This window comes from Equus quagga, chromosome 11 (genome assembly GCF_021613505.1).
Source record: "Equus quagga isolate Etosha38 chromosome 11, UCLA_HA_Equagga_1.0, whole genome shotgun sequence".
NCBI classification, from domain to species: Eukaryota; Metazoa; Chordata; class Mammalia; order Perissodactyla; family Equidae; genus Equus; species Equus quagga.
In genome coordinates this window covers 80,403,755-80,417,442 of record NC_060277.1, presented here as the reverse complement: position 1 = coordinate 80,417,442, position 13,688 = coordinate 80,403,755, and the positions used below count along the sequence as shown (strand labels likewise).

Genomic DNA, 13,688 nt, shown 5'->3' with positions numbered 1-13,688 from the left:
GGCCTCTGTGGCTGGAAAACATCAGAAAGGGCCTAACCAATGAAATCCAAAAGCATTTTAAAAGGTAAAAGATGGCTTTAAGAAAAAGGGAAATCAGCAGCTTTCAGAGGAATGTTTCGGAAAAAAAATTCCTCCCCATAAAGAGACCTCAAACACAGAGGCAGTGAGTTGTGGGGGAAAGGCGTGGTTCTGTGGGCTCTGTCAGTGCTGGGTAGGAAGGGCTCACCTTAGGCATGTAAGACAGCCAGTGCAGGACAGTGAAAACCCCTTCAAAGTCATCACAAACTTTGCTGTGGGTCACTCCATTGTTGTGCATGATCTGGATGCCTCCGAGCTGGTTATTGGAGGTATATACTTCCCGCCCAAGGACCTAGAGAAACAAGCAAGAAAAAAGACATTTGTCTTGACAGAAATAAAGGTAAAGTCTATTTTCTAATTCTCACTAAGATGGGTTCTTTTCTCCACAAGACAGTGATTCCAGCTTCCGTGGGTTGTTCTGAGGTGCTATTTGGACCTTCATCCTAAAAAGAAAACTTAGAAAACAAAAAAGGCTTTTAACAATTTGCAGTTTAAAAACCAGCAAGCCTCTCTCTTTCTCTACTAGTTGCCATAGATATGCGTGGGCTGCTTTGACTCTGAGCTGAAACCACGGTAGTGAGTGAGGCTGGGACCCTGAGACACAGGCAACCTCATCATCTGCAGGCCTGGCAGAGTTGCTGTGCATATACACAAAAGAGGTAACATGCTTGTCTTTTGATCATCTTTGGTGACAGGTCTCAGTTAAAGAAACCTGTGAAGTTTGGGTTCCTTGTTTTTTTTAAAGGATTACTTTTTCCCTTACATTTGGTTTTCAAAGCTGGTCCCTGCATACAAACCCTAAGGCTGGCAAAATTCTGAAGCAACTCATGGTACATACACGAACCCTTGAGTCTAAAGTCCTCTTTGTGTGCTGAGTGCAGGGCAGTGATTTATACACAAGCCCACCTCTCCTCCATCCTTCCCTCACAAGGTTCCAGGGAATTCAGGGCCTCAATCCCTGGTGTACTGCTACAAGAGTTTAACCCTTGTGAGGTTGAAGCCATCTGCAATTGGAAACCACAAAGTTTCCTTTAAAGAAGAAAAAAGAAGAAGAAAATATTCTTGGACTTGGAGATTGTAGGGTTTCTTTTTCCTTTGAAGATTGGTTAATAATTTCGTTCAGGGAGGGAGGTTTTCTGACCCAGCAGATGGAAGCTGGGCAGCCTGATCACTGACTATTGCAAACTGCTGAGTGTGTAGTAATTGCCAGTCATCTAGGGTAGCCCTGGAGAGCTCTAAACAGTTGTAGAGCGCTTACTGTATTCTACCTTTTCTTTTCCATCCTCCCTCCTCCTTTAGAAAATAACTACAACACAAAGTTTCTTCCTTACTAACTTTTATTCACTTCCAGCCTCTGGGGAGAACCTAATAAATGAAAGACCAGCAAATTCTACCTGTATCATTCCCATTTTGCCCCTTCTTGTTAGGAGCTTTGAGAGGTTCCCCTGCCTGCTGGGTCAGCCCCTGCATCAAGACCTTCCAAAGGCTGCAGAAGTTAGTGACCAAAGTAATCACCTCAATGTGACCTAGCTGGACTTGGTTCCATTTAACTTCAGCTAGCAAGGGTGGAAGAGACTCTTCTGAAAGGAATATGGAAAGCAAAATTGCTCTCGGATTACTGCTTTCCTTGATAAAGAAGTGCAGAGAACAGGTCTTTGCAGGCGGCCCCGAGCTGAGCAACATGCCGGCAGATCCTTTGAAGGAGCCCCAGGAACAGGGGAGACCCTATCTGACCACTGGGCTCCCATCCTCCTCTCAGTCTGTCTTTAATCTCAGCCCAGGCACTGCGGCTCTTTTCTCATTCTCCTGCTGTCTCTTTCCATTTGCCCTCTCTCTGACTGATACACTGATCTCTCGGTCACTCGGCTTTCTGCTCCACTGAGTCCATATTACTAATAACACCTCCGCCATGGCCAGTTTACCTCATGAAGGCAGGAGCACATCATTACAAAATAAACTCATAACTTTGACATTCTAGCAAATACACGCCGTTTGTTATTTTTATGGCTTTAGTCTTTCTAACAGGCAGAGGGCATTACATACCTGTTTCATTTATATCTTTAAATGTGTGCACACATGCACACTCACACATGCATCAGCAAACAAAACAGAACAAAAAAACCAAACCAAAACAAATATCCAAAGCAGTCAATTGATGGGGGACCATGGCGGAGGCAGAAACCCTGTCACTCAGGGAGGGCACGCTCTGATCTGGCTCTGGTTTTATGGATGTCATAAACCCGATGGCCCACATCTGGTCCTTCTGGGACAGACTGCCTCTCTGCCAGAAGCCATTCAGTGTGATCAGCAATATTTTTAATTATTAAAATAAAATTGGAAAGGGGGAAAAGAAATAAAACGGAGACATTGCACTGACCCTGAATACCTGATATTCATAATCTATGCCAGGAGCCAAGAACTCCTTGCTGCCTAGGAGAGAGAGCTGGGGCCATTTTCTACTCAGAAACACTATTTTCTTTCCTATGAAACATTGTCTCTAGTACTTGATAATGTCCAATCACTTAGAATCTCACACCTCTCCAAAACCAGAAATAGACCAGTGAAGGACTAATCTTGGAAAAAAAGACCAAAGCCAACCAAGCGCTGCTCAGCTGTTCAAATACACCTTCCTCAGATGTCTTTGCCCCCTCATTTTAAAGAGGAAGACAGCATCCAGGCCCGGCTACTCCCAGAGGCTCTGCACTTGCCCATTCCACCCCATAATCTTACAAACTAATGGGAGACAAACCTGGAAGCAGTAAGAGTGTAATACCTTAGCACGTCTTCCCTTTACAAGCGGAAACTCAGGTTCTGATGCTTTGGCATTCTTCTGAAAAGGCAGCTGTATTTCTACATTTCTTCTCTTCTGAGTTCAGAAAGAAATCTAACCAGGGCTTACCACAACCAAGAATAATATTTCTGGGCTAAACAAATGTTTGTCACGTGAGAAGATTCATTTAATTTGGAAATTAAAGAGAAAAATTAAGGGCCGGCCCTGTGGCGCAGAGGTTAAGTGCGCACGTTCCGCTTTGGTGGCCTGGGGCTTGCAGGTTTGGATCCCGGGTGCGGACATGGCACCGCTTGGCAAGCCATGCTGTGGTAGGTGTCCCACATATAAAGTAGAGGAAGATGGGCACGGATGTTAGCTCAGGGCCAGACTTCCTCAGAAAAAAAGAGGAGGATTGGCAGCAGTTAGCTCAGAGCTAATCTTCCTCTAAACAAACAAATAAATAAATAAATAAATAAAATAAAGAGAAAAATTATAGGAGAGACTGAGTATCTAAATGGCTCTCTCTGACCAGCCTTATATTAGGAGGTGGGGGATGGGGGGGAAGGACACACAGATATGAAACCTGCTTCACTAACCACAAACAAATGCTAACCATCATAGCTACTTAACAATTGGTGAAGAGAAAGCAGTACCCTCTAGTTCATCTTCAATGACCGTATGTCTGGAGCATGAACCAGTAGAATGAGGGCGCACACAATAGCTCCTGATTTATAGGGGTCCTTGCTGACTCAAGTGGTTTTAATGATTTTAGAATACTTCACAATAAAAGCTCCAACCAAAGAAGCAGAATCTGAGCTAGGACAAAATCCATTCTGCCTAACTCTAAAATGATCATGCTGGAACAGTTATGCAAACCCTGATCAGCATCTAGGAAGGCAACGAAAAGAGCCCACATAATTAGCCCACTGTTTTATTCTTCAATATGTTGCCCTACCAACCTCCTACAGAAAAATTTGGGGTAAAGAACCCTCATCAGCATAATGTTTTCATGAAATAGGTGAGCTTCATTCATCAGTTTTTTCAACTTTGACATATGCATTTCTACAGAAGTCAAGTTGCCTGCCATGTTCCATTTCCCAAAATATTCCTCTCACATTTTCTATGGCATGATACAAACCTAATTTATCTGCCCAACAAGCATCAATAACGATTTAAACACAGGAGCCATTTAAACAGAGGTGACTCTCCTGAGGCCCCACTTTGTTGCCCCCCAGGTCTAATTGGAGAAGCAGTACATGAAATATTAGGCACAGGCATCATCTGAGGGTCCCCTGCTGAAGAGTGCCCACGCCAACAGAACTGAATAAGGGCTGAGTCTGAGAGGGAACAGGATCTTCATCCACTCTCAATATAAACTTAAGCCTCATTCAGCACTTCATTCATTGCAGCTGGCAGACCTGAGAATTAGGGGCACCACATAAAAGCCAGTGATTAGCAGAGACAGAATTGTTAAAGGTTCCACCAAAGATGCTACATAGCCTTTAGAAATTGTGAGATACATAAGAAGTACAAATGAATGCAGTCATACATACATGCTAAGGCCTCTGCTGCTGTTGCTGCTTATCTAGAGAAACTGCAGACAGCTCAGGTTTACCATAGCTGACGGGCAATGAAAACAGTCTAATATACCGCCTGCTCTCTCCCTTAAATCCCCTTTTGGAGATCAAGATAAACACATTCTTCCTTTCCCCAGTGCTCCAGACGTTTGACTGAAGTGGCAGAGCATTGTGAGGTTTTGCGCAAATGAAATCACGGTGTAATACTGAATGAGTGTAGTATTTACTTGTCAGGATATTTGTCAGCACAGGCATTGAGATTTCCAAGTTTCACAGATGCAACTTAGTTCAATTTTTTAAAAAATTGCTTTTGTCCTAATATACATATTATGTTGGGGACCCTTACAGATTTACAGGCAAATATCTGCAATCACGTGTTGAGGATGTGAAAAATAACGATGCATATCAATGGAATAAAAAATGAAATCTAATGCTGTTTCCCCCCCTTAATTCAATCCTTCTCCCTTTAAACAATCCTTGGTGGGTCAGGGCAATGTTCTATTTTTAAAGAAGCAGGGAGTACAAAATTCCTCCTGCATCTAAGAATTAGGCTACACAAGCTGAGTCCTTGCTGCACTCCTCCTTCTCATTAGGATATTTCCATTCTCAAGAGGATATGAGGAGGAGTTTTGTAAATTCACTGAGCAATCGCCCTCACTGTACTTCATCAATTATTCTAGAAGTTAAAGTCACTCTAAGATCTGTCAGATTATTGATAAAGGTTTGGCTAAGGCAGAAAGAGAGATAAATATGAGAAAGAGCAAGTGGGAGCAGAGAAAAAGAGGTAAAATAGGGACAAAAGAAAGGAGAAAGGATGAGAGAGTGGAAAAGGGAGGGGGAGAAGAAAGAGGAAGGAGAAAGAAAAAATGCAATAGCTCATCTACTCAGTGCTGCTCACACCACCTCCCTGACCTGGGAGGACTACATTTTTAAAAGCTGACAAGTAATTCAATCTCCAATTAACAATTTTAAGTGGTGCAGCACATATTACTGTGTAAATGTTTCTCCAGGAATATATCCAAGGGTGAATGGAATCCAATCTCTAGGAAGACAGGATCAGTGCCTATGTGACCACGAATATTTGGGGGTTCCAATATACAGTCTTTTAATACACAGACTCAGGGTTACAACTTCCTCTTCCCCCTTTATTCCACTATTGTCACTGGTAACTGGAGTGCTGGTTGGCAGCTGGTAGACGAGGGTAGGGGTAGAGAAGGGGCACAGTGACACACTGCTGGCACAGGATGGAAAAGCCTCTGACTTGAGTCACAGTTGGATTCAAGACCATTCACTGCAAGACCAAAAATCTTTCTATAAGCAGCAAAATTATGAAGTGATCAGGTTTGCTGATGGATAAACTGGAGTAAAGGGACTGTGCCACTGTGGTAGGAAAGATATTTAGCCAAAAAGAGCCTGAGATATAGGCCAGAAACAACACTGGATGACCTTTGTTTACTGAGATATAGAGAAGAGAGGCATGAGTTAGATGGGTGGCATGGGTGGTTTCCAGTTTTTGGCAATTATGAAAAAAGCTGCTATAGACATTCGTGTACAGGAGTTTGTGTGGATAGATATTTTCATTTCTCTTGGGTAAATACCTAGGGGTAGGATTGCTAAGTTGCATGGTAAAATGAATAACTAACTTTATTTAAAAAAAAAAAGCACACTTTTCCAAAGTGGCTGTACCATTTCCATCAATATGGATGAGAGTTCCAGTTGTTCTGCAACCTCATTAATACTCAGTATTATCAGTTAAAAAAACTTTTTCTATTTTAGTGGTATCTAACTGTGGTTTTAATTTGCATTTCTTTAATGACTAATGAAAAGCATCTTTTCATGTGCTTAATTACCATCCTTATATTTTCTTCAGTGAAATGTCTGTTTAAATTTTTTATCGGTTTTTTAAATTCCTGGGTTGTTTTCTTATTATTGAATTATGAGAATTCTTTATATATTCTGAATACCAACTGTTTATCAAATGTCTTCTAAAGATGGAAAATTTTAAAAAATCTCTGTTTTCCAGTCACCTCTCAGTGGTTTTTCTGAATATACGAGATGTGAAAAGCAGATGTCTATGTCACTGACTGCCTGTGCCCACCAGTGGCTAGGCACAGCCTTTGGTGAACGCTGGGTCCTGGCTTCTTGCAGAGTAGCACCGAACGATCATCTCTGCAGCCTTTTTGTTTGCGTTTTCTCGTTGACATTTGGTGGGGAGCAATTTTATTTTTTTCCCTTAGAAAAGCCTGTTCTTGTCTTTTAGCCGAAATTTTAAGCTCCATGAAAGCAGGAATCATCTTTGTATACTCACAGCATAAGAACAAAACTTTACACATAACAGGCATGCAATAAATAAATGCATGTGAATTGCCATAATTCTTAGTGCTCTATAAAAACACAGCTTCGATTTATATTTTCAGCAAGTTGGACTACTATAAGCAAAAGAAATCTTTCGTATTAGTGTTATAATGCGTAGCAGTTTTCTTAAGCAAAATGAGTGTTTCAATTTTCCTACCCTGTTAGTTTTCTCTAGTGCAGACACTGGGATTTTCTTTCAAAATTCGTTACCTGGACTAGAATTAAGCTAGTAACTCCACATAATATGAAGTCATGTTACATTAGGGTTGCTCTACTGAGCTGCATAAACCTGCTTTATCTGTTGAAAAAGGCATACTTTATCAATGGGTTAGACAGAAATGAAGATACGTTACTTAAAACCTGATTATATGTTTCAATGGTCTTGACTTCCTGTATTTGCATCTTATGCTGTCGGTTAAATTTGGGTGGGGTTTCTCCCTTAATAACACTGATTTCTCAATTTCTCTTATGTGCGTATTATTTTACAGGGCTTAAATTTCAGACACTGAGACATTATTAAAATTAGGAACCAGTCAAGAATCAACCAGAGAAACCTGAAGCCTGGGCATGGTAATCTGTAGGTCAATAAACAGCTCTTAAAGCTTCTCCTTTCATAATTCAACACTCCTGACTGTGTACATTAGCTGATTAGACTGTGTGAAGACAGCCACTCTGAATGAGAGGAGGCAGAGCTAGATTTGAATCCATGCACAGGGGACATTTCCTAGAATGATGAACAGCCAGGAGTTAGCTTTCTAAACAGACTCATTTCCTGCGTCTTTATCATATTCACACAGCAGTCTGTTCTGAGCCAGGGCTGAGGTCTGTCTGCCTCCTAGAAAAGAGTGGAGTCCTTGCATTTCTAATCTACCAACGTGTGCAGTTCTTGCACTTTTAATTTATGAGTGTTTGGGGGGGACCTCTCTGACTTGGGAACATATTGGCTCGGTCTAATGCTTGGAGATTATTAAACTCGGAGCTATGCTCCACTATCAAGTCTACAGATCTTTTATTTAGAAGATATGGTGCTCTAAATGCACAAAGAGCTCCCTGTCACCTTCACATTAAAGCCCCTAGTGCCTGGTAAATGGAATTATATAGCTGTCATCTCCTTTCCCCAAAGTTTTAAGAGTACAATGGGCTCATTTTTTCACACTCCATCCCAGCTTCAGAACTAAGAGACCTACTTTGTATTGATTTAAGGTCTCAGAAATAAATAAACCTGCTTCACCGCTGTGATTCACAACAAATTCATGATACACTATTGCATGATATATTTCAAGCTCTTGCTCTGGCTCTCTTTTTCCTCTGGTGAGTGATGGGGGAGGTGGGAGGTAGTGGGGAGTTGCAAAGCTGACAGCCTGATGGTTATTGGAGATGGCTGCTGACTGCAAATCCAAGAACAGACACTGTTGGAGGAATATGGTTTTTTTTTTTGTTTTACTGGGGGGCAGGGATGAGAAGCTAATTTACTTGGGCTTCAGGTTGGGGTTGGGGGAGAAGAAAGGCTAAGGGGAGAAGTGAGGGGTAAATGGAATAGTAAAGCTTCAAGTGAACACTAATTTGGAAAGACAGAGCTATGAACATTTGCAGAAAGAGAGAAAGGTGAAGAAAATCCAGCACAAGAAGGTGTAACATACGAGTGACTGGAAAACGAAGAAGCTGAACTGCTCTGCCTAAGGGACCATGTTCACAGTCCTATGAGGGTGCTTAGCTTGAGTTCAGGGACCACGTTTTTTGTTGTTGTTGTTTTAAACTTTTTTTCCTGCTTTTTCTCCCCCAACCACCCCCAGTACATAGTTGTATATTTTAGTTCTGGGTCCTTCTAGTTGTGGCACGTAGGACGCCACCTCAGCATGGCCTGATGAGTAGTGCCATGTCCGCACCCAGGATCCGAACCAGCGAAATCCTGGGCTGCCGAAGAGGAGCACAGGAACTTAACCACGTGGCCATGGGGCTGGCCCCAGGGACCACATTTTATTAGAAGTAGAAAGTGCAGAGGCCCTACATGCCATAGAATGTGTGGAGTAGAGGCATTTCTTCATCCCAATACTCAGGAAGTATACAATCCTGGAGGCTGAAATGGACGCTCTGGAGACAGGGTAGAGATGTAATGGAGGTCCCCATGCATGAAGTGAGCCACTTCACACTGCTCACTGAGATGAGAAGATGACAATACTAGCATTTTAGATTTGGTTTGCGTGCCCTCAGAGCTTTATGTACTCAGTCTACATTACCTTTACTGATTGCTGAAATAATTACCACAAAACCTTGGATCCAAAGAGTTTTAACTAGTCTCTATATATACAGCCCCAAAAAGACCTATCCTCCAAGCATGTATCAGGATCCTGACTTTCAACAAGGCAAGTGATGGGAAAGCAGGGGATACTCAGGCTCTAAAGCCTTGCATGACACTGTGCAGATGACCCTTAAGGTTCCACGGAGTACTTCACAGTGGTCCTAAGTTTTAGCTGTCTCTCTCGTAATCACTACTTATTTCATATTTTTAGCTGGCAAGAATATTTATGAATCCAGTTTCTTTTCTGTCTTTGAATAGCATTTTTATCTTCATTATGTTTGTTCTTGAGACAAGCCCAGACTCTGAAAGCAAAAGTACATGGGAAAGTTTCTGGTCCCATTCAATTCTACATAGGTTAGACCATAAAACTGGGCGTCACTTTGTTAATTTTGGACACTACTTTTTAAGACACATTAGTCTGCCTTACAGAGAAACAGACTTTGGCCAAATACAAGGAAGAACTTTATACAGATGAAAGAGATTGGCTCAAAAAGTACTCAGCTCTCCTTCATTTGAGTTTTTCAAGCATAATGAACAAATATTTGGCAATGCTGTCACAGAGGAAATTCAAGCAATAGTTGGGTGGTTGGACTTTTGAGGACCCTTCCACTCCCGACAATTACAATTCTATGGCCACTTCTCGTGCTCATCAACAATGACACCACCACCACTACCACATTGCATTTATTTTTTCTGTAATATGGATAAGAAACGACATGAAATTTTTTTAAGTCATTATGCCTTATAATTCCCATTCCTAATCTCAGTAATATGTAATAATTTTACATATCACTAATATGCAATCTCACTAATATATAATACTCTCATATGTAGTAACTTTTTAAGATTCCCCTCCCCCTCAATCTATCCTCTCCCTGCCTCAGCTTAACATGGTTCCCTGGCTACAAATCAATATACATCTTGATAGTATAACACAACACTAGAAATTAAAGAGAATTTAAGATTCAGAGATCCTCTGGTCTTCACCTTAAGGTAGGAAATGTATTTACAAAAAGGAAATTGAGGCCCAAATAGATTAAAGCCTAAAGTTGCTTTACCTGGTAAATGGTAGGCAGGAGAATAATCAAAAAAGTTTTTTGTTTGCTTTTTTTTTTTCAATTTAAAGGTTTTGTAACTTCAAAAAGTTTGAGCACATTTAAAACAGGTTGTTAAACACGATAATTCCTAGGACCCAAGCAGGGTCTTCGAGCTTTCACTTCATCTAGAAGTTCTTGACTGAAACTTGCTATAGGTTCTCCTAAGCCATTAGTCTCTAAGCCATCATACCCATACTGGGCTCTCTTAGAAAGTCAGAGGCAACTTCTGTAATGGAGCTCTGAATAACAATCCCACCCTGCAAGATCTTCAAACCAGACAGTTCAGGATCAGGCTGCTGGCAGCTTACCATGACTCACTAATTGAGTCAAACATATCCGGTACAGTTTCTACCAAACTTGAGGAACATCAAATGAAAAAGAAACATAACAATGCAAAAAATGGTGCCAGGTTTGCCCATATTTTGTGTGTGGTGTGTGTGTGTGTAGAAGGGCTTGAAAACTAGGGAGATGTGCCCATTAAAATCTTTACTGAGAACTCATTCATAATGCTAAAGTGAGGCTTACTCAGAAAGCAAGCTCAGATGCCCTCTTTAGAACGGAGAGTGATCCCATCTGGAGCTACGGGAGTACAGGGACTGTCTATTGTGAAAATAGGTAGTTAGGGACTTTTAAAAATGCAAATTGCTGGACTGATCCTCAGAGTGATTATGGGCTATTGTATCAACAAGTCCTTAGGGACTCTTAAAGACAGATGACTGACACATATACTGCCCTATCAAGGACTGAACATGGTACCTCTCACATTAATGGCTTTCCAAAGTGCAGTGATTGTCTTTAGATAACATCTACTGGGAAAGTCAATACATGAATGTACTGCCACGGTGAGGACTGACATCTAACATTTTCTTAAAGGAATTTTTGCCTTCAAAAGATCAGAAAGTATAGAGAATGTTGTGTTTCTATTTCCCTTCCAGAGCCTGGATATGAGTTGCAATGAGAAAGGACCCTAAATGCATCTTACGGAAGAGGAGAACAGTCCCAGTGATTTACCTATATTAACTCATTTAGTCCTCACAAGACCCTGGTAGATAGGTACTATTATTATTTCCGTTTTACAGTTAATGAAACTGACCTAGAAAGGTTAAATAAATTGCCCAAGATCACACAACTAGTAGGTTGTAGAGCCAGGAATTAAACCTGGGCAGTTGGCTCTAGAGTCCACGCTCTGAACGATTCCACTTCTAAGTTATGTGAAAGTTACAAGGCTGCCTCACAGCAAGAGCTAAGTAATCTCTCCTCCCCTTCTTGAGCCTCCATGACTCTCACGTTGTGTGTCAGAGTCATGGGTGAGTATGGAGAACATATAGTGCAGGTCCCTGGTGCCACAGGCTCATGGGAGGAAATCTGATACTGTACCCAATAGCATCAGCAACAACTTCACATTCCATATTAAAAATACATACAAATAAAAATACGTATTTGGAAACTGAGATCCAGACAGAGACTTACACCAAGTCTCAAAAGCAAGATTAGCAGAATTAGCCCCTTACAGGCCCCACATTTAACCCTAGCCACACCCATCATATAACTTCTTTTTTCTTGGCAGATTCAGTGGAATTAGGGGCCTGATCTTGCTAAGGTGGATGAGATTATGGGATTTCTTTTTTCCTAAAACAGAAGCAGAAGTTTTAAAATGTATATTACAAGGAAGTCACATATCACCTCCCGAGTGAGTCTGTAACCCTTTTATCAATCCACCAGCACATGCCTCTCCTCCACAGACAGTTACTGTCCAGAGGACAAGCCATAAACTGCAAATTCTGATTTCTCTGTGTGCAAAGAGGGCTCTCACCAAGTTTGGGGCAATGGACCCAAGAACCATCAGGGTCTAGCCTACACATCAGTGTTCTTCTACAATATAGGTCCTCCTTCCAGCCTAGCTACCACCTGACATTCTGTTAAACATATTAAATGGAAACAGAGAGGAGGAATGATGGGGGAGGAGAAGTAAATCTGAAACTTACTGCAAAGTCCAGTGGCACCTTGACTTAAGAGTTTATGACTCTACAAATTATCTTAGCCCCTTAAGGGTTTATCATACCAGACCCCCAAGCACACAGATTAGGGCCTTTGCCAGGCCAGCAAGACTCCCTTTAAGCAGGGTAGTTTGTCACATCCATCAGGTCTGCCCTTTCCACTTAGTAAGGCATTTTGAGGACTCTGCCACCCATAGCCTACAGATCAAGGAGCCAGGAACCTATGATCTACTACCTTGAGAGACAGGAAATAGCAGGCCTTAGAAGCTTCTTTTATTTATGTCATCATTCTCATGGCATTTGGACTAAAAGGAAAATGACCAGGCTACCTTCTCTTCTCAGGTCTTGTGGACACAAAGCACAGGGGATTGAGCCCATCTTAAATAAAACCTGAGGACATGGAAGTTCATGTTTTGAGAGTGATCTAGTTTCTGTTAGTGGAACTAATAAGTCACCTTACCTCTTACTATTTTAGTCTTCCCACCTGTAAAGTGGCCCTGACACTACTAGCCTAGCCCAGAAAGTAGCAAGCAGCCAGACAGATGTTCCTGATTTTAAGTTTCAAATACAATCATCCAGACTGCCTCTAATCACCAGCCCATTGCCTTTAGTTCAAATGTCAGGTCTGCTTCTGCAATACTCAAGAAAAGCCAGATACTGTATCTCTTCTCAACTTGGTAATACTTAAACCACTGAAAATAAAAAATAGGAAACCACTGGAATATTTATGTGCAGGTTACTACCACTGGCTATAGAAAGAAATTCTTAAAAGGAAGAGTCTTTGGAAGCAAAAGGTAGGAAGGTCTAAACTAATTAAAAACAGTTCAGCTAATGACAGGCAACATCACGTGTGCGCTGAGATGGAGTGTAGCCATAAAAGCTTGATGCATACATGCAATGTATTAAGTTGGGAACGTGTCTCTCTCCAGCTTCATATCTATTAAAGGAACAATTTACATGTTGCTGCATTACAGGAGTAGGATATGTGGAGTGTCAACCCTTTTCTTCAAATCGAACCATGTTAAGCCAAATCAGAGATGGGGTTTGGGGGAGTGGGGCGGGAAGGAGAAAAGCAGGTAGAAAGAAGTTTTTTAAAAATCTCTGCCTCAGCAAAAGTTTTCATTAAAATTTTAGACAAATGATCCCTGTGTCCTTCTCCCTTGCTGCCTGGGGCTCCATGCTATTTCTATGCAAATAACAACCTCGTGGTTTATATCTTATTATTTCCACCAGAGCTGCAGCGACATGACCTGAGACGTGTAAGGGGGCGGGGGGGGGGGGGGAGTTGGAGAGGAGAGAGAAAGAGAGAGAGAAAGAGACATGGAGAGGGAGAAGGGGAGAGAGAGATGGAGTGGGTGTTCACTCAAGTGTGAAAAAATATTGTCAGGAGTGAGCGTCAAGAACAAAAAAAAATTGCAGGGATAACGTGTTTATTTCAGCCCCCCATCTCCACCCCCCAGCCACCCCCCTTGCAAACCGGCACCTTTTAAAATTCATTGGGCATCAGGCGATCAC

General features: G+C 41.7%; 1 protein-coding gene across 3 annotated transcripts in view; it reads right to left on the bottom strand.

Annotated features, from left to right (window-relative positions):
* Window positions 1–13,688, bottom strand: part of ACACA (acetyl-CoA carboxylase alpha) — a 271,848-nt gene that overhangs the window by 43,575 nt on the left and 214,585 nt on the right. For all 3 annotated transcript variants that reach the window (XM_046675864.1, XM_046675867.1, XM_046675865.1), the window contains one exon: window positions 227–370. In XM_046675864.1, coding sequence (XP_046531820.1) covers window positions 227–370 — 144 coding nt within the window. The remainder of the gene's footprint in view (window positions 1–226; window positions 371–13,688) is intronic.